The 21,473-nt window shown below is 49.2% G+C and overlaps 1 protein-coding gene across 3 annotated transcripts in view; it reads left to right on the forward strand.

Moving 5' to 3' along the window:
* SCN5A (sodium voltage-gated channel alpha subunit 5) overlaps window positions 1-21,473 on the forward strand; it is a 94,959-nt gene that overhangs the window by 34,553 nt on the left and 38,933 nt on the right. The window contains exons 6-14 of one of the 3 annotated variants that reach the window (XM_074312597.2): window positions 176-267; window positions 3,771-4,001; window positions 5,549-5,612; window positions 6,945-7,086; window positions 7,621-7,818; window positions 9,080-9,259; window positions 9,782-10,153; window positions 15,334-15,466; window positions 16,406-16,644. In XM_074312597.2, the coding sequence (XP_074168698.2) occupies window positions 176-267; window positions 3,771-4,001; window positions 5,549-5,612; window positions 6,945-7,086; window positions 7,621-7,818; window positions 9,080-9,259; window positions 9,782-10,153; window positions 15,334-15,466; window positions 16,406-16,644 (1,651 nt within the window). Of the gene's footprint in view, window positions 1-175; window positions 268-404; window positions 497-3,770; window positions 4,002-5,548; window positions 5,613-6,944; window positions 7,087-7,620; window positions 7,819-9,079; window positions 9,260-9,781; window positions 10,154-15,333; window positions 15,467-16,405; window positions 16,645-21,473 lie in introns of all 3 variants that reach the window. The other 2 variants (XM_088798258.1, XM_088798259.1) reach the window with 2 other exon arrangements.

Below are 21,473 nucleotides of genomic sequence, written 5' to 3' on the forward strand. Positions count from 1 at the left end.
CCTTAGTGAGGTCTCCATGTCAAGAGGGTTGAGATCGGACGAAAATCTGGGGAGGGGGCGGTGCCGGGCCCTCCACAGCCCTCCCTGTGGGAGGGGGAGAAGGGAGAGGGCTGGCCGGGAGGGCAGGCTCAGGTGCTGCTTTGTAATTCCCAATAACTGTGGTTTGATTCTGCAGGTATGTATCAGAAAATATAAAACTAGGCAATTTGTCGGCTCTTCGAACTTTCAGAGTCCTGAGAGCTCTAAAAACTATTTCAGTTATCCCAGGTAAGACGCCCAGGTTTGCCTCTCAGATCTCAGCTACAAGTGACTCTCTCTCTGTCTCCCCTCCCCCGCCCCCCACCACTGTGTGTCTCTTCCTGGCGTGTTGTCACTGTCTCGTGTATGAATTTCCCTCGTTACAGATACACAACTGAATTTGTGGACCTGGGCAATGTCTCAGCTTTACGCACCTTCCGAGTCCTCCGGGCCTTGAAAACTATATCAGTCATTTCAGGTGAAAATCAGGTTAAACGCCAAGGCTGGAGGGAATTTCCAGCCACCTGGGAGCCACGGCGACCCTCAGGAAGGCCCCTCGAATGTGCCTGTCACCAGAATACCTTTCCCAGAGCTTGGGTGTAGGAGCAGTCGCCAGTGGACACGGCTGTCCCCTCAAAGCCCACTCTCACAGACACCAGGGGGTGTAGAGCACCCCATGGCAGGTCCTGGATGGAATGCAAATTCTTCCCAAGATAGTGATTTCTTTCCCAGACTGAACTTCGCTATTTGAATAGCTAAAAGCTTGTGTGTAACTTGCTTCCACCTGAAGCATCATCCTCTGGTAAGGATACCACAAACACACCCAGAACAAAAATGGAAAACTCCGGCCTCGTCTTTTATGACTGAGTGCCCAGTCCCTGCCTTGGGACCCTGCTGGTGATCTATGCACAGCTGGAGCCCCAGCCCCATTTTGTGAAATGGAGCGTACTCTGTGGACAGGTGTCGTCTGGCCTTGGCGTCTAACTGCCCTCGCTGCACGGTGCGGTAGAGGTTTAGCAAACCATGCATGGTAGCCTCAGGAAGAAATTCTCCCTGACAGATGTTGGCAATTGTACCCGGAAATCTTCTAAGCCCAGATGGCCTCTCTAGAAAGTCAGTCAACCCCATCCATCCAGGAAAGCTCTCAAAAGACGTCTGATGATTTCAGAGCCCAGAGGGCAGTTTCCCGAGGCTGCTTCCAGAGCGTGTTCTGAATGCAGCCGCTCTCAGAACTGGAGAAGGCACTTCTTTTAAGAAGGCAGCTGGAGACAGGTCGCACGCCGCTGTTCTGGAGAGGTGGCAGAGCTGAGGGAAGAACTCAGGGACCCATATGGTTGTCTCTACTCCTGGTTTGGAAAGCTAGTGGGTCCTGACCCCTGGGCCTGCCTTTGGCTGTTACTGCCCCCAGGAAGGCAGGGGCCCTGCTCTGAGCTCCCTGGGGGCGTTCAGACTCCCCATGGTGGGGTTTGTTATCTTATAATGGGAACCTCCACTTAATGCTGTGTTCACACCGAGCCTCGGAATGTTCCTTCTGACCTCCGAACTCACTCTAGGATGTGCACACGGCCACTTGTCCTCCATGCCTTCCCCGAGGGGCCAAACCCCTGCTAAGAGCCAGTAGCAAGTGGGACTGTCTGTCCCCAGCCACTCACATGGAGCTGCCCCCATTGAGACAGACGGCATTTGCCTTGACAAACACATACATGCTCAGAAGTCTCAGGGTCTGTCTTCTAGGGTCCCAGGGACAACCTCACAGCACACACCCCACGAGACTGGATAAGCACACGGACCACAGCAGTTAAGGAAAGGCACGTTCCAGTCTGTTTTATAAGAATGGATGAAAAAGGAAAATATTTCTCAGTCCTGAGGAGAAGGAGGAAGCCCACCAACCTCACCCCAACCCCTTTGGATCTCTTTCAACTTTAAGCTGCCAGCAACCCAGTGAGGCAGCACACAGTGAGGTGGCACACAGCAGTGAGGCAGCACACAGCAGTGAGGCAGCACACAGTGAGGCAGCACACAGCAGACCCTGAAAGTGCTCATTAGAAAAATGCTGTGGTCCACATTATGGAAGGCCTACTGGAGGAGGTGTCACCGAATCTGAGTTCTACATAGCTTGGCCCTCTCCAGACCTTGGTCTCCTTGCCCATAAAATGGGAATTAAATCAGAATGATTGGTTTCCGAGGGCTCTTCGCCCATCCAGTGAGAACTTCAGTGGCAGGAGAATTTTCCATTTGATCCCCCAGGACTCATCGCTTGCTGGGTCTTTTGAGAAAGAATCCCATTATTTCATTGTCATCTTGCCTGACGTGAACTGTGTCATCAGTGTGAGAAACACTAAAGGCGTGGGTCTGTGCTCACCAACTGTCCCCACGGAGTCTCCACAGACCAGGAGGTGCCTTGCTGGGCCTTCGACCAAAGATGCTTTCGCTTAACAGCTGAGGCAGAGTCCAGTTGGGTATGCAAGCTGCTGCCTACCGCTCCTCACTTTGTCCTCCACCACTCCCCACGCGGTGGCCAGCGTCTCCGGGTCTGGTGGACAGAACCAGTGTGTCCACCTAGGGGTTCTAGAACCTCCACTGGAGATGAGAGAGCTGGACTACAAGGGGCTCGTGACTCCTACCACCACCACCACTCTGCCCAGACCCCTGCAAGGTCCACCCACTGCCCAAGCAGTTGCCAACATCTGCTGGGACAATTTCCACAGAGAGTGCTGAGTGCCTCTGAGCCCTGGGCAGACGGCAGCATTAGTGGCACCATGGTGGGGACTTCCTCTCCCTCTCCCGTGTTTGCCCATAGCTGCCTCCGTGTCTCTGGGTCATGGGCACAGCAGCCTCCGGCACAGCTGCCACGGGTGCTCCTAACACATTAACCGGCTGGACGATGGATGGATGGAGCTTAATCTGAGATTTGGCCGCTTGTGGGGGTAGTGTGGGGGTGGTTGAGTGGGGCAGGGCCCTGCTGCTGGCAGGGAAGCCCCCTCGCTCCCCATGCTCTGCTCGAACGTGTCATAGGACAGTAGCTAAAGTGTCAGACCGAATGTGTCTACACGTGCTTTTCTGTCACTCTGCTGTGTGGCGCTGGCTTCTGCAGGGAGCTGGGCCGTGCAACTAACAAATCATGGCCTTTGCTTTGGGGAACGGGGTGGGATGGATCCCAGAGGGACAGAGAAGGCAGAGGAGGAAAATGCAATATAGGTCAACTCCTCCCCTTCCCCTGAACCTTTCCCAAAGGGGCGGGGGGCAGAGCCAGAACAGGCCCCTTAGGACATTAACCACCATGGCCTTGCCAGCCCCCCAGCACATGTAGTACCTCCCCCACCAGGAATGGCTGTGTCTCTCCCCATCTCAGGATCAAGGTTGCGGCCCTTCCATCATCCTGGAATGGGCCTAACCTCGGTCTCCTTTCCGTAGGCTACATTTCAAGGGGCAGGCCTGGCATACCTTGGGGACAAAACCAGAGGGGGACAGTCTTTGAGGGCATTTTCCACACCTGTGTCATATATTTAGCTAGTGGAGAGCAAAGAGGACTGGACCCTCGGAAAATGCACGACCAGACTGGACTCCTGCCCTAGGATATCAGCAGAGGAGAGGGGACTTTGGTCTGAAAAGCCCAAGAGAGGCCTCCTTCCCTCTGCCCCCACCTCATGGCTGCCCGCCTGGCCCAGCACCCCCTCAGGCCTGCCCCCACCCAGGGGAGCAGGGAGCACAGTGCCTTTCGGTGACCCCATGCTTATTCCTGCCTCCCCCAGGCCTGAAGACCATTGTGGGGGCCCTGATCCAGTCCGTGAAGAAGCTGGCTGACGTGATGGTCCTCACGGTCTTCTGCCTCAGCGTTTTTGCCCTCATTGGCCTGCAGCTCTTCATGGGCAACCTGAGGCACAAGTGTGTACGGAACTTCACGGAGCTCAACGGCACCAACGGCTCTGTGGAGGCCGATGGCCAGGTCTGGGAATCACTGGACCTCTACCTCAACAATTCAGGTGCGGACTCGCCCTGCAGCCCCGGGCAGGGCTTTGTGAAGTGTCCAGGACCCCCAGCACCTCCCACACAGGCCTCACCAGAGGGCAGGCCTTCCTCCAGGGCCATTCAAACCCTGCTTGATCCCCCGGAGAACCAGCTGTGTGCTCAGGGGCCCCAACCCCTGCCCTTTGGGCTCCAAGAGAGGACAGAAGGGGACAAGATTAAAGGCCTGCCCTTGTGAGTTGTCAGGCTAGATGGGGAGATGATGCTTGAACAGGAAGGATGGGGTTCAATGGAGAGCCAGACGGGACAGCAGCTGTGACATTTGGTAGGGGGACTAACCCTAGAGTGTCACGAGTGGTAAGAAGACCATCTTCCCCGCAGAGAGAGGAGTGTTAGCTTAAGAAAGGGTGGGACAAAGAGCTGGGGACAAAGAGTGAAGCTTCAGAGTGGAGGCCCCATGTGATTTTTCAGTTGATTTCTGGGTTCCTTGCAAAAATGTTAATTCCGTACACATGCTCCCCAGAGCCCCGCAAGAAGGACGGGACAAGCTCAGTGATTGCACAAAGTCATGTGAGCTAGTCTTGTTTCACTGCCCCAAGGTTTACACTTCCATTGTCCAGGCAGATGGCCAACACCTCTGTTGGGTAGTGGCATCAGTCTGGACCAAAGGGAGACACTGGTACAAGGCCAGATTCCAGGCCACAAGGACCCTGAGGGCCATTCTGAAGTTAGGGCCTCTTACATGCACCAGCAATCCACTTTGGAAAAAGAAACATAGACAGAATCTCAATGAGGAAATTTGCTTATCGTTCGGCTGTGGCCACATAGCATTGGTTCCAAAACCAGTGTGCACCAGAGTCCCCAGGAGGCCTTCGGAACACACAGACTGCGGGCCCATCCCCCAGAGTTTCTGAGTCAGTAGGTCTGGGTTGGCCCTCAGGACCTTTCTGTCCCGTTCTCAGTTGATGCTCAATGCTGCGGGTCCAGGGCCCACACTTTGAGAGCTGCTGCCTGAGACTAAGGCAGGTAGTGGTGAGTGATGGGGACTGACAGGTGGGACTCACCTGGTCTGGCCCCAGCCCTGTCTGAACAGACCACACTATGGCCATGGTGACTGGCAGCCATTATTTCTACCACCTTATACATAAGGAACTGTGTCCAGACAGAGCCGGGCAGTAGCCTAAGGCCACCCAGTGACTCAGTAGCCAAACTGGGACTCTGTCAGTGACTCCTGCATCCTAGTTCAGGGCCTCTCTTGGCCCTGGTTGACCCCCCCTGAGTGTCTTGGTGCTGGGTACACAGGTTCCCTGTGGGAGCTTCTGGAGTCATCTGAGAGTATTTTTGGGGACACTGGCAGCTGAACCTCTGAGGAGTAGTGGGAGGAAGGCCAGGGAAGCAACTGGAGTGGCCTCAGACTTGGACAGAGGGTGGGGACAGGCCAGGGGCAGCGAGGAGGTGGGAAGACCACCAGTGGTGTCTCTACCCTCCAAAGCCCTGGGTGCAAGGCGGGAACCCAGGAGCCCGGGCCACACATGCCCCTCACCGCCGGATGTTTCTCTTCCAGAAAATTACCTGCTTAAGAATGGCACCTCCGATGTGTTACTGTGTGGGAACAGCTCTGATGCGGGGTATGTGGCACCTACCCCCCAGGACCACCTCGCCCATCCCAGGGAGTCTCCTGGTGCTTTCTCAACTGATTGTGCTTTCAGTTTTTGCCATTGACCCCAGGGACAGCGAGACCTCCCCCTGCCTCCTCCCCTGCCAGGCCCCTGGCAGCTTCTCTACCCCACCCTCACCACAAGGGAGACAGCTGCGAAGGGGGTAAAGTTAAAGAATGGGATGAGGGTATAGCTCTGCCGAGAGGACGAACAGAGTCCAGAAGATGGGGCAGGACTGGGGGACAGCCCAGGAGGCCCTGCAGGGCCCCCCACTAGCTCAACCCTAGCTCCATTCCTTTCCAGAAGCCCCCCAGGGCTGCTCCCTTTCACTCGGTCTTCACTCCCTCTCTGCTGATCTCTCCATGGGTCAGCAGTGAGTATAGCCTCCACCAGCAGCCTGGACTCTCCTGCAGGGCATACAGGCCCCGGACCTGCAGCCTGAGTGGTACCCAGACTGCCCCGTAGCCATGGCAGCTTCCAGGGCACTGTGTGCACTGGAGTCTGGGCCAGTGTGACTGTGCTGTATATAGGTTGTGAGGGGGAGGAGGCACATAGGCTCACCTGGTGGGGGAGGTGCTCTGTGAGGCTGTGGTCCCACATCTCTGAATATGAAGTTCCAGAGCCCTTCCCGTCACTAAAGAGATTGTCTGGAGGGTCTTAGGACATTAACAAGGCCCCGTGGCTGCACCCTCCCACTTGCTGAGTCCCCCTTGCCCCTTCTCTCTCATGCACGGCAAGCAGGCACGAATCCAGCCCAGCGCTCCCTCTCTGGGAGAGAGGCTGTCTCCTCCAGCATGGTGAACCATGGGTCTGCCTCATTGCACCTGTGTGCCGGTCATGCAAATGGGCCCGTTCACCGATGTGGCCAGGCCCCAGCCGTCCACCCTAGAGTTATCCCTTGGTTCCACGGCCCGGCCTTTGCCCTGGGTTCCATCCTGTTCAGCTGAGCCAAGCCTCACTGCTCCCCTGTGTGCCTGCATTATGCTCACTCTCCATGGGGTGGGCAAGCAGAGGAAGCGATGTGAGCCAGGCTGCGAGGGGAGAGGCAAGTCAGCAGCTGGAATGGTATGTCTTGTGGGCAGAAGGTGGCTGGTTTTAAGCCTAGCAGAATACAGGTGGGTAGAAAAAGGAGGTGGTGTCCCAGGGTAGAGGCGCAACATAAAAAGTCATTGAAATAGGACCCAGCAGCGTGGTGGCCTGAAGCAATGGGGCATACGCTGGCTGCCCAGGCAGACAAGTCAGGGGTCTTGGGGGCAGAGGCTCCCTTACAGCATGAGACACAGCCTGCATGTCTGGCTCCAGGTCGTGTCCTGAGGGGTACCGGTGCCTAAAGGCAGGCGAGAACCCTGACCACGGCTACACCAGCTTCGACTCCTTCGCCTGGGCGTTCCTTGCGCTCTTCCGCCTGATGACGCAGGACTGCTGGGAGCGCCTCTACCAGCAGGTGCGTGGGTGCGCGGGCCAGCAAAGGGACACCAGCAACAGGCTCAGGACCCCACACCAGGAACCAGGCTCTGCTAGCCAGAAGCGGCCCCAGCAGCTTTTTCACTGGCAAGAGCTCAGGAAGGGCAGAGGACAGGGGCCAGGGACCCTTGCACCTGAGAGATGGGGGCTCAGCAAGTAAAGAAACTTCTTTTTTGCTGATGACCAAGTACCCATCCCTTCATATAGGACACTCTGTGCTCTGAGAGTGGGACACTCCTCCACCCTATGTGATGGAATAGTCCCCTCTGTAGGTACATTTCCTCTGTGGACTGCGACTCTCTGCCTCCGTCTGTGGGTGGCACACCACCCCCTGTATGTAGGTCATTCTCTGTAGGTTAGGACACTTCTCTTTAGAGATGGGACATTCTCTACCGCTTCCCCAGGCTGTGGTCATTTGAACCCCTGGCACAGCCATACTGGGCAGCTTGGAAATACCATGACCATGACCTAGAAGGGGCCTCGGTGGGGATGACATCTGTCCCTTGCTCCCCAGACCCTGAGGTCCGCAGGGAAGATCTACATGATCTTCTTCATGCTTGTCATCTTCCTGGGTTCCTTCTACCTGGTGAACCTGATCCTGGCTGTGGTCGCCATGGCCTACGAGGAGCAGAACCAAGCCACCATCGCTGAGACGGAGGAAAAGGAAAAGCGATTCCAAGAGGCCATGGAGATGCTCAAGAAAGAGCATGAGGTGGGTGAGTGGTACAGCCAAGGAGCCTCCAGACCAAGCCCTCAGCTGACAGAGGGTGCCAGCTGGGTAAAGCTGGTGCCTGGAGGTGTGGTGCCAGCTGGGTAAAGCTGATATCTGCTGGGTGAAAATTTGGTTCCTGCTGGATAAAGACTGTCTACTAATGAGGTGCATGGTAGATAAATGTGATGCCTGCTGGGTAAATATGGTGCCTACTGGGTAAGATGGTTCCTGTGAATGTAGTGTATGCTGGATAAAAGAGGTCCATGTGTCCATGGACATAGTTATCCTGGTCAGGGATGCCTTCTGGTGGAGCAGTGAGGAAGGTCCAAGGTCAGAGGCCTGAGTCAGCTCAGAAAATAAGCAGTGGCAGTGCTGCCCTGGCTACCCAGAGTTCCACACACACTGGGTTCTGGAGGCAATCTATAGAGCAAGCCTGTTGGAAGCCAGGCTGTGGACATCTACTTTCTTCTCACTGCCTCATGCCACCTCCCACAGCGCCCATTTTGGCCAGCCAAACTTTCTAGAAGATCTGCTGACCTCTAGTGCTGTCACTTCCTCTGCTCATGAACAACCTCTTCCACCTGTCCCCCATACTCCCCTCTTCCAAGAGCTGTCCACATCAGCAGCTACTCTCCTCCTCCCTGGACTTTGATCTTTCTCAAAACATCCTGGGTCTGTCTGAGCTTATCTCTCCCTGATGCCCTTGTTTGGGGGTAGGTAAGGTTTCCAGGTGGGAATTCCCGCCCATTCTCGTGAATTTTTTTCGCTTTCCCGTTCCTGAATCCCAAGAAAACTTGGTCAGGAAATCGGGAAAATCGGCTCCTTGAACCCAGTGATACCCACAATGGGAAATAAACGTACTACTCACAATGTATCTCGTAGACATTTTTCCTATTTATCCTAGGGTTTCCGGGCGGGAATTCCTGCCTGTTATCGGGAATTTCTTCCGCTTTTCCGTTCCCGAATCCCGAGAAAAGTTGGTCGGGGAAATGGGGAAAATTGGCTCCTTAAGCCCAGGTGGTTGGTAGTATCAGCCGTCAATTTGTGGAAACGATTCATCGTGGAGAACAGAAAACAGTTTATATCTCGGGATTTGGGAAAAGGAAAGCGAAAAAAAATGTCATGAGAACTCTAAGGAAACCCTAAGGGTAGGTGTGGAAGTCCACTTACTGATGGGAAAAACCGAGACACTGAGAGTTGCCTGTCCTGTCTTAGCCAAAGTCTCAATGACCAAAACTTCCCTTCTTCCACCCTTTTCCAGGCCCTTGCCATCAGGGGTTTGGACACAGTGTCCCGCAGCTCCTTGGAGATGTCCCCTTTGGCCCCAGTAATCCCCTATGAGAGAAGGAGCAAGAGAAGAAAACGAATGTCTTCAGGGACGGAGGAGTGTGAGGATGACAGGTTCCCCAAGTCCGACTCGGAGGATGGTCCCAGAGCAATGGTAATCCCCGGCCGTGGCTCTGGCCCTTTCAGGGTGGATTTGGCATCAGAAGCCCATCGTACTAGGCCCCTGGTTCTTTCACAGCCCCCATGGTTGAGCCATCCTCGAGCCCCCTTGCAGTCCTTCTTGTTTCCCATGACCATTCTCAGAGTGTGGATTGGTAGGAGACCAACACCATGCCCAATGAGCGAGGGGCATGAATGACTGTCCCAGGTAGGTCCTGATCACGCCGGGCTCATCGGCATAGCGGGAGCCTTCCTGCTTCTTCTTCCTCTGCCAAGCCTTAGCCCTACCTTCAGGCCTAGATGAGCTTCAGTCTCAAAGCACCAAGAAACAAGCTCGAGGTGAGCAGAGATCCCAGGATTGCTCACACCCTACACCTGTTCCCTGAACTCCTAGTTCCGTGTGGCTAATAAAATCCTCAAAGCTCCAAGAAGCTGAGCTGGGGCTGATGCCACAAGAGATAGGCTAGGAGCACTTGAAAAGCTGTCTTGGTCATGTCTTCTCTCTCCGTGCCCTCAGAATCGTCTGAGCATCACCCACGGCCTCAGCAGGAACTCAATGAAGCCACGTTCCAGCCGTGGGAGCATTTTCACCTTTCGCCGGCGAGACCTGGGTTCTGAGACAGATTTTGCAGATGATGAAAACAGCACGGCAGGAGACAGCGAGAGCCACCGCACGTCACTGCTGGTGCCCTGGCCCCTGCGCCGGCCTAGTGCCCAGGCACAGTCCAGCCCTGGGACCTCGGCTCCCGGCCATGCCCTCAATGGCAAAAGGAACAGTACCGTGGACTGCAACGGAGTGGTCTCCTTGCTGGGGGCAGGTGACCCTGAGGCTCCCTCCCCAGGGAGCCACCTCCTCCGCCCTATGATGCTGGAGCGCCCCCCAGACACGGTGAGCCAGCCCCATAATGCAGCACCAGGGCAGATATGGTCTCCCAATTTGTCAGCAGTGCCAGGTCCAAAAATACCAAGTACTTACTGAGCACCTAGTGTGCTGGGTTCTGGGAGTGTGTTGTGGTGATAAACAGGTGTTGTAGTTAAGTAGTTAGCAATTGGTAAGGCCCAGGCTTTAGGACGCCACACAGTGGCACAGCACCAGTGTCCTGGAGAACCTGTCTGTGCCAGGGGTTGGTCCTTAGAGCTGCTGGACCCTAGGCAATCCAGGGGCTCCTGGGAGAAGGGCTGGAGGGACAAAGAAATACTTACCAGGTTCTGGGCAACAATCATTCACCAAGTTTGAATTATTTCAGTACTTTAAAACTGATAAGTCAGTATTAGCTCAAGTACTAAGCCCTGTGGAAGGACAAAAGCAGGAAAGAGGGAGGAGGAACCCTCCTCATTAGGAGGCATTTGTAACAAAGATCTGAAGGAGGTAAGGATGGGAGCCACGCTGCTTTCTCAAACTCTGAGGGGTGGTAGACAAGGGTGCATAGCACCTAGATTCTGGAGATAAACTGGGTTTGAATCCCGGCTCATAGCTTACCAGCTGAATGGCCGTGGGTAGGTTACTTTATTTCTCTGTGTGTCTCTCATCTGTAAAATGGATTAAAAATCTCCAACTCAGGATTGTTGAGAGAATGAATGGGTTAATATGGGTGCAGCAATCAGGACATACATAAGTATGTTGATGTTGTGATACTGTCATTACATCATCTGGGCAAAGCATGTTCCAGGCCTAGAGAGCAGCAAGTGCAAAGGCCCTGAGGTAGAAATGAGTCTAGCCTATTGGAGGAAATGCCATGAGGTCAGTGTGCCTGGAACCCAGGGAGCAAAGGGGAGAGGAGTTGGAGTTATTGTCAGAAAGGTAACAGGGAGGGACAGGCCAGATCACGAAAGGCCAATTAGAATTTTGATCACTCACTCAGCTGGTCCCTTGACAGACTGGTGACTGCCCAATCAGCTATGCAGTATCCTTGCTGTCCCCTGCTTGCCCCCCAACACAGTACCCACAGCAGCCCACCTAGAAAAAGGGTAAACATGGGGTTCAGACCCCAGTGCCTACAGGGAGATGGATGAGGGCAGACTTTCTGAAGCAGCTAGCACAGAACAGGGAGACTTGATCGGCAAGATGGAGGTGGGGCTGCAGAGACAGCTCGTGGTGGCCAAATGACCTGTTTTGCTCCAGCTCAGACACTTGCTCTAGCTGTGAGACTCTGCACAGGTTAATTCATCTCTCTATGCCTCAATTTCCTCATCTGTAAAACAAAAATAAAGTTACTGTCCACGTCAGCAGATTGTGGCAAGGATTAAAAGAGTTAAATCTGCCCGATGCTTAGACCAGTACTTGCCTCATTTTCAAGTCATTATTATTATTATCTGCTATTCTAATTATTGAACAGGAAGGAGAAAAGACTCCTGGGGCACACTGCAAAGTGCCTGGGGCCCTCCCGCTCCTCTGGAGCAGAAAGTCAAGGAGAGGGTCCTGGGAACCCACTGGGGGCAGACCACAGCTTCTGGGTGGGTCTGGGGAGGCCCCTGGCCATCATCTGGAAGGGGGGCTGTCTGGCTTCCCAGGAACACCAAACCAGCAGCTGCAGACACCCCTGAGGGTCTCGCCCTAGAGCCCCAGCCTTGTAGAATCAGGTCAGCAGCCTGGAAACTAATAGAATTTCCTAATCTCATTAGGAAGAAAATCATCTCATTGTAGTGCACATGTCAGGAGGAATCCAAGTTCAAACACTTCATTACCGAGAATTCTGACTTCACCCATTCTCACTTCTGTGGGGCCCATTTGTAACCTTAAAGGGATTAGCAAGCCAAGGGGGTCATTTGCAAGGAAAGTTAAAGGAATTAGTGGAGCAAGATGGAGACATTGAAAAGTTAAAGAGATTAGCGGGCCCTGGGCTCCTGGGGACACCTTCTTGGCTTCTGTCCAGTTCTAGTCCAGTTCTAGTCTGAAAACAAAGCACAGTGTCAGGCACATAGTGGGTGCACAGTCAACATGGGAGGGTGGGGAAGAAGGGCCAGCTCAACAGGCAGCTCACGTTGAATTTACCATGTTGGAGGGTAGACGGTGGAGATTTACTTTGTCTGCTGTCTGCATGACACTGCCTGTCCCTGAAAGGCCCCATGTGGCCCCGGGAGGTGCACTAAACAGCCATTCTTCTCCTTCCACACTATAGACTTTCATCCTCCTTCCCCCTGGCCTTCCAGCAAGTTAGAGGCAGAGCTAGAAGCTACTTCTACCCCAAGTCTCATGATTCCCTACTATTTATCCAACCAATTTATCCAACCAATATTTATTAAGTGCTAGACTGCTGTGTTGGGTGCCAGGCAGTGTTTGAGGTTCCAGGGTTATAGCAATGAACAAAACAGACAATAGCTCTGCTCTCGTGGAGTTTATATTATAGTCAGGAAGACAGATAGGAAATTGATCAGTATTGCCAGGTAGTCATAGGGTCAGGTGATAGAAAGTTGCTAGGGGAAGCGTTGGGGATAGAGGCATAAGAATACCCTGGGAAGTTCTTCCTGCCGAGGTGACATTAAAATTGACAGGCAAATGATTTTAGGGACCCAGCCACGAAGACGTGGAAGAATGGTGTTTTAGGCAGAGGGGACAGCAAGTACAAAGACTCTGAAGAGAAATAGGCTCTATGTGTTCAAGGAATGAGAGGGCTGGGCAGGACCAGGTGTGGTGGAACCAGCAGAAATGGATAGACATAAAATGAGTTTGATGAGTTAGGATTTGGACTATGCGGAGCCTTGCAGAGGACAGGAATGTATGGATTTACTCTGAATAAGATGAGCAGTGGGCTGGAAGGAGCTGTTGTTGATCAGAGGAGTATCATGATCTGATTTTTAAGGGACTTCCTTTCTGCTATGTAGAGAATGGAGGGAAGAGAAGAAGAGGCCAGTGAGGAGGCTGTTGTGGTAGTTTTAGGAAAGATGATGATAGCTTGCACTAAGATGGTGTATCAGTCAGCTATTGCCACAATAATGCTGTGTAACAAACGACCCCCAAAGTCAATAGTTGACAATAAGCCTTTCTTCTCATGCTCACTTATCTGCAGGCTGACCGTGATTTGGCTGGTCTAGGTTGGGCTTGGCTGGGCAGCTCTGCTTCAGACTTCACATTGGCTTGGCTCCACACTGTGGATCAGGCTCAGGACTGCTCCTCTAGTCTTTGTGCTGAGGCCCAGGCTGAAAGGGTGGTAGCTATCTGGGGAAGCTCTTTTCATAGAGGATTACTGGAGCACAAGAGCAAGGCAAACAGCACAGTGGTTTAAGGCTTCTGTGCACAACATGCCTACTAACATTCCATTGGCCAAAGCAAGTGTGTCATCAGTAGGGCAGGGAAGTTTATTCACCCACAGCAGAAGGCAGGAATATAGATTTGCTAAATGGCAACTCACACTATCAGATACCGTGTTTCCCCGAAAATAAGACCTAACTGGAAAATAAGCCCTAGCATGATTTTACAGGACACTCGTAATATAAAATAAGCCCTAGCATGATTTTACAGGACACTCGTAATATAAAATAAGCCCTACCGTATTTCCCCGAAAATAAGACCAGGTCTTATATTAATTTTTGCTCCAAAAGACGCATTAGGGCTTATTTTATATTACGAGCATCCTGAAAAATCATGCTAGGGCTTATTTTCGGGGAAACACCATAGTAAAGGAAGAGAATTTAAGACATGCTGGTGAGTTAAGCTGGCCAGATTTGTGATTGCATTGGACCTAGGGTACTACTGTTAGACTAGCCACCTCAGCCATCGCAGTTGCCTTTGCTTGACTACTTCCAATGACTGGGAGCTCACTACCTCCCTAGGCAACAGTTCAGGGTCATCCCAACAATTGCAAAGGTTGACATGAACTTGAACCCAGATCAATTTGGGATGTACTCCAGGCCCTGGCTGTGCCACCCTGGGTAGCCTGGGCCCATCTCCCCTGTGACTTACAGAGATTATAAAACCTCACTCTTGTACTCTGAAGAGCCCAGTGTCTTTAGCAGCCCCAGCACAGACTCCTGGACTGTGGTCGTTTAGGGCTGAGCTGATGTGAAGCCTTTGTGGGCCCCCCTTGTTGCTTCTGTGGGAGGGTCTGAGTAATGCTTGCTGCCTCCTCCCTCCATCAGGACATGCCACATCTCCATATGCATGCCTGGCTCTTTTACTTAGAAAAATCACGCAAGCACGATGAAAACAGATCCAATGGTGCAGAAGTACATGAAGTGAAAGGGAACCTCCCCATCTCCTTCCCCTCCCTCCACAGTCCCATTCCCCGGATCTACCCACTTTAACTGTTCAGTGTATATCTTCCAGGTCTTTTTCTTGTTTTGTTTTGTTTTGTTTGTTTGTTTTCATCAAACTGTTTGTCTTAGAGGTGCTCCCAAGGGAACACACACACGGAACTTCTTTGTTCTCTTTACTGTCTGTATCAGAGTCCAGAGTGGGACTGTACCCATAATTGATTTTAAAATTCTTCCTATTGATTGGTTGTTTTGTTTTTATGGTATGAAGAACAATGCTTCAATGAACATCATCGCATGTATATTTTTGGTGCATGTGTATAATTATTTATGAAGTTAGATTACTAGATGAGGAATTACAAAGGCAATTTAAAATTTTCTTGGTAGATAGAGCCAAACTGCCCCCATAAAGTTTCCCACCAGCTATGTCGAAGCGTTGTGCTTTATGCTTCTATTCATATCATCTTAGAGCATGGTAGATTTTTTTTTCCAGCTTCTTTATGCTCTTTATTCTAGGGAGATTGTGGTCAGTTAAGATTCCCAGATCATTTTTACATGGGTTAACATGTATGACAGCATCTGGTTAATAGAACTTGGTACTTGTAGTTTCCTGTCCACACTCAGGTATCACCACTGATGAGAGATGGTGAAGAAGAAAGAGAATGCAGGGGATGATTGACAGGAGGGGTGGGGAGAGTTGTCAACCGGGAGGGAGTTGGGTACAAAGAAGCCCAGTGCCTGTGTTCCATCAAGGCCCCCACCCTGTGTCCCTGGGAGCTCCTAACCTGAGTCTGGAACAGCTGTCCCCGGTCCAGGCGCTGTCCCAGGTCCAGCAGGCCCCCCGACCCTGGCTGACATGTATCTCCTGATTGCACGCAGACCACGCCGTCGGAGGAGGCAGGCCGGCCGCAGATGCTGATGCCCCAGGCTCTGTGTGTGGATGGCTTTGAGGGGCCGAGAGAGCGGCAGCGGGCCCTCAGCGCAGTCAGCGTCCTCACCAGCGCACTGGAAGGTCAGCACCCCCCAGTGTCATCCAAACACTCCCCGCTTCTGGTCGAGGCACCCTCACCGTTGTGCTGACCTGAGCCGGCCCAGCTGCCTGGCCTGCCTTGAACACCCCCACAGCTGTTCCAAACTTTTCAGTCTGTGTCCCCTGCCCTTGGTGTCTTTTCATTTGTTTCAGCTTGTTCTTTCCTGGACATTCTTAGGAGTCATGGCTGTATTTCTTCCAAACATTCCTGCACCTGTCCCGGCTATCCCAGGGTCCTACCAGTCTCATCCTATCCTCTCCCAAGCATCTCCGTGTTTGCCTGGGACCTTCCTATCCTAAACATGCCTGTTTTAGCCTCTCTGCAGCCGTTCCCAGACCTACCACAGGCTGTCCCAGGCGTCCTGCATCTGCCTCAGCCACTCCCACCCTAGGCAACCCCACATCTGTTCCATTCTGAACTTGGCACCCCCACTTCTTGGTGCCTCCTGTCCCATATGTATCCACCTTTTTTCTGGCCTTTCCTAGGCCACCCCCTATCTGTTCTAATGTGTCCCAGATGTCCACATCTATTCCTACCTATTCTATTCTGGGTGTCCTGACATCTGAAGGCAGCTATCTCAGGTGTTGTCTCCTCCTTTTCATTTTGTCTTCCCAATGGTGTCCCCATGTGGGACTGTTGTCTCAAGAGAGCCTACATATGTCCTAATCTGTGCTGTCCCAGCTGTCCCCACGTCCATCCTGGCCTCCTGTCCCTGTGGCTCTCTTCTTTCATATTTCCAGGATAAGGAGTCAGGACACAGGCTACCCCTCCCCTTAGCCTTCCCTGCCCCTTTCTCTAGCCCCCTGTCATGTATCAGCCCTGTCATCTCCCCAAGGAAGTCATACATCTTTTCTTGACTACCGTGAATTATATATGAGTCAGTCAACAAAAACAAACCATCTCACTGGCTGTCCCCCCAGAGTTGGAGGAATCTCACCGCAAGTGTCCTCCATGTTGGAACCGCTTCGCCCAGCGCTACCTGATCTGGGAGTGCTCCCCACTGTGGATATCCATTAAGCAGAAAGTGAAGTTCATGGTCATGGACCCGTTTGCCGACCTCACCATCACCATGTGCATCGTGCTTAACACGCTCTTCATGGCACTGGAGCACTACAACATGACAACTGAATTTGAGGATATGCTGCAGGTCGGGAATCTGGTAAGCACCACCAGCAGCTGACTCTAAAATGGGCGTCCTGGTATGAAAGGCTCTCGGCCACCTGTCATAGCCCTCATGAGACAGGGAGGAGGGAGCCAAAACATAGAAGGGTCTTCTGATGGGGGGAGGCATTGTGGAAGACATCTTAAGTAAGGATCAGCTTTTAAGGAGCTAAGAGATGTAGTTGGGAGTGAAAGGTTTGGGGATAAAGGTTAATGAATATGCCCAGAGGCTAGAAAAGAAAAGTGAGGTGGGGGTGAGCCTGAAATGTGTGAGGACACAAGCAAGATTTGGCAACAGGAAATGCAACAGGGGAGTGTGGCAAAAAGGGGCCATTCTCCTCTAGACAGAACTTGCATTCCATGAGCACCAGTGCTTGGTGGATGGAGGAAAGAATGGATGGATGGTTAGATGGAGAGAAGGAGGGAAAGAGAGAAAGAGATGGATGGATGGATGGATGGATGGATGGATGGATGGATGGATAGATGGATAGCTGGGTGCAGTGAGTAAATCAGGCAGAATTAGATTTAATTCTGTCTCAGCTCTTACTAACTATGTATGTGACCTCAAGCAAATTACTAAGTCTTAGTAATTGGCACAATACATATTTGTTGAATTTAATAAATGCAAAATTAGTATGACTGTTAACCTCATAGGAAGCTAATGACGACTGAATAAGATAATCTGCGTAGTGTGCTTGGCTCAGAGTTTGATAAACAGTAAGCACTAAAGATAAATGATAAATGTAGTTGTTATCATTGTGATTATTAAAGAGACTATCCCTGGAAGTCAGAATATCTGGGTTCCAATTCTGATCTTTTTTTTTCTTTTGAGATCCAATTAAGTCCTACCTCTTCATTTTAAAGATGGGAAACTGAGGCCTGAGAGGTGACATAGTGGTAACATAGTTGGGCATGTAGCTGCTGTCTCCTAATTCTGAGCAACAGGGTCCTATTGGCTCTGCCCAGGTAAACAGTCAGCCCTTCTTGAGGGGATCCTAGGGTAAGGCTGGCAAAGAGCCCACTGGCCTCTGCAAGGAGCTCCTGGGGTCATCACTAAATTTGGGTGGAGGGAGGAGTTCATTCGGTCCAACCTCTCTCTTATTACAGATCCAGCCCTGTCTTCTTCCTAGCAGCATAGGTGCCTTCCCACACCCCCCCAACCCTCACCCTGCCCCATGTCCCCAGGCATGCAGGTCTCCCACACTGTGGAGTAAAGACCATCTTCTCTTAGTACTTTCCATATCCAGGACTCTAGAGGGTTCTCTAGAGGATCTATTCACATTTTTTCACAAATATGAGTCCATTTGCTATAATTCTACTTTTCTATGCTAACAGAAGGGAAAGCTATATCTCAGTCTGTGGGAGCCTCCCTTGTGTTGGCCTTCAGGTGGTGGTTATGTAGGGTTTTAGTTGAATGCGGTTTCAATGGGATGTGACTATTGGGTTGTTCTGAGCAGCAAGTCCAAGGTGATGAAAAGCAATGGTGGCTTCACCGGCTCACTAAGTCATGATTGAATCGTAGCTGTGTTAAACTTGTGGTTCAATTCTTAGTAATAGGTCATATAGTTGGATTATAACTCAATTCTGTTCTATTTGGATAGTTTTATTGCTAGTATGGAAGGTTTTTATTGTGTTGCAGTTCATATGTTTTACATGGTTTAAATATTAAATGGAAAGAAACAAAACCACAAAAATAAGCGTGAGTAAATGCTCTTGGTATGGGGAAACGCCTTTCTAAGCATGTCACTGAAGACAAATTCCATAAAGAAGAAGGGTGATAGATTTAAGGAACTTCTAGCACCTCGTATACTCAGAGGTAACAGGCAAATGAGACTTCTGTTCCTAGCAATATTGTAGACAAGAAAACCTGAAAAGCCTCCGGCTCTGAAACAATTAAAAATATAGCAAACATTCTTTGACATGCAAAGTTCATGAGAACTTCTGGCCCTAGTGCCAAAAATCAGAGGGACTTTAAAACCTTAGCAGTAAACATGTGAGATGGTTCTGTAGTTGCCCTGGATGGGGGGGTGGGGGGGGGAGTTGATGACTTGAATAGTCTGGAGGTTTGGATTTCAGTGACCATGTAGAGACAAGCCATGTCTTTGGGACAGTGCGAGTAGGGGTTGGAACTGTTGCCCCATAAGAATAAGACCCTTCATTCAGTAAAAATGGTGAACCAGAAAACATCCACACACTGACACTGAGAAATGATAAAAAAGGAAGCTCGTCAGTCTGAGCCACCAAATACAGTACTTAGAGGGAAACTTATAGCCTAAAGTAGATACATTAAAAAAGAAAAGTTGAAAATTAAATAGCCAATCATTTGCTTCAAGTAGTTAGAAACAAAATAAGTGAAAACTCAAAGGAAATTGAAGATAAGAGTAAAAATTAATAAATAATTTTGAAGTTTAATTAGGGAGAAATTTTTGAGAAAACTTTTTCAAAAGACTAACAGACAAATTTTTAGCAAGATTAAAATAGAAAAAAATCGAAGGCACAAATAAATAACGTTAAAAATGGAAAAGGGGGCATAACTACATAAACAGCACAACTTAACACAGTATAAAACATTATAAACAACTTAATGCCAATAAATTTTGAACAGACTAAATGAAAATTTTCCTAGAAAAATATGTCACCAAGAAGAGATTTAAGACTACAAAGAAAAGAGAAAAAAATAAAACGAAGCAAATCCACCAGTGTATGCGTAAGCACATGGTGGCAAGTTTGCAAACCTAATTGTCAGACCTTGTATTAAGATATATTGTAAAGCTATAGTTATTCAAATATTATAGTGTTTGTACAAAAATAAAAAATTGCTACAGATTGAGAACTTAGAAATAGGAAATGCAAATTTGGAGACTTGATAAATAACAGAGATGGCACTATAAGTACGTAGGAAAAGACAGACTACCCAATAAATAGCGTTGGGCAGAATGGTTATCTATATGCAAGAAAATAAATTTAGATCCCCACCCTACACCATACTCATTAATTACTTGTGTGGTATTGAATTCAACACCTAAATGTGATAAACCAAAACTTTTAAGCTTTTAGAATAAAAACGGGGGGAAAAAATTTATGGTCTTGGGGTCGGGAAGGCTTTCTTCAACAATATAGACTTTATGCCATGAAAGAGAAGATTGATAAATTTACCTGTTTTAAAATTTATAATGTCTATACAACAAATGATATGATAAACAAAATAAAATCACTACCACAAACTGGAAATTGGTATTATGAAAAGCATTTCATGACATGAAATCCAGAATAGGTATTAAATGCTTATACATCATTGAGGAAAAGAATGACAACGGAATGGCAAAAACATAAGTACAACCATGAACAAAGAAAACGACAGGCAAATCACAGAAGAGGAAATTCAGATGGTTATAAAGAAATTAAAAGAAACAGAGAGGAATGCAAATTAAAGCAACATTGAGCTACTATTTCTCACCCATAAGAGAATCAAAAATAAATTTATATGTGTTGGCAAGGAAGTGAAACAGTGGGAACTCACACTTCATAGGAGTGTGGATTTGGTACAGCCGTTTCAGGGAGCAATTGCAGAGTATCAGGTAAATCACAGATGTGCATACCCCATAACTTAACAATTTCAGATATGTGCATATATGTATATATGTGTGTGTGTGTGTGTGTGTATATATATATATATATATAAAAAGTCTCACATGTCTGTACAAGGAGACCTATACAAGAAAATTCTCTGCAGCAGTTAGGTATAGAGAAAATTGGAATCAACATAAATGTCTCTCCATCCATTAAAAAATAGATAAATAAATTGTATTCATACAATGCAATACTGTACATAATTAGAATGAATACATACACATGTATCAACATGGATCAATCTCATAAACAATGATGTTTAGAATAAAAGGAACTTGCAAAAAAACATGCAAAAATAGCCCATTTGTATAAAGTTTAAAACAATGCAAAAACGCTATATATTGTAATTATATACATTGAAACTATAAAAACATGCACAGAACGATAAACATCAAACTCAGGATAATGATTACCTTTGAGTAAACGTAGTACTACACATGGCTTCAGTTTTACCTGTGATGGCACATGGTTAAGACTTTGTGTTCGAAGCTGAAGTGCTTAGGTTCAATGTCAGGCTCCATCATTTGGGCCAGTGGGCTAACTTCTCTGTAGTATCTCAGTTTTCCTATCTGTAAAATGGGGATAGCAACAATGCATATCTCACAGGGTTATTGTGAGGATTAAATGACATGATAGATGTAAAGCAGTAGTACAGTGCCTAGTATATAGTAAATGCTATTTAAGTCTTTGCTATTATTTTGTATGGAAACATAAAACAAGATTTGAAACACATATGGCAAAATATTAATAGTTGGCAGAGTTCAGTGGTAGATGCAGAGGTATTCATTATATTATTCTATACTTTTCTATATGCTTAAAATATTTTGTAGTTTTAGAAAATACAATGACAAAGGTAAATGACAAACTAGGAAAATTGTTGCAATACATACAGTAGACAAAGAGATTATACCCTAAATAGATAAAGTATATTTATAAGCAACAACAATAACAACAAAGGTAAATACGCTAATAGAAAAAAATAAGCAGAGGACATGAACAGGTGCTATCACAAAAGAAGAAATACAAACATCCAATAAACAATAAAATAGGGCTCTTGTCCTGCTCGATTGCAAAGGCTAATGGGAATGGCATGCCCAGTATTAGTGCGGTTATAGGAAAACATTCACATGCAGCTCATGGAATTAGTTAAAAATGATCTCTGAGGGTCATGAACCAGTATGTGTCAGAATCTCTAAA

This window comes from Rhinolophus sinicus, chromosome 5, assembly GCF_057876585.1.
Source record: "Rhinolophus sinicus isolate RSI-liver-muscle chromosome 5, RSI-T2T, whole genome shotgun sequence".
NCBI lineage: Eukaryota > Metazoa > Chordata > Mammalia > Chiroptera > Rhinolophidae > Rhinolophus > Rhinolophus sinicus.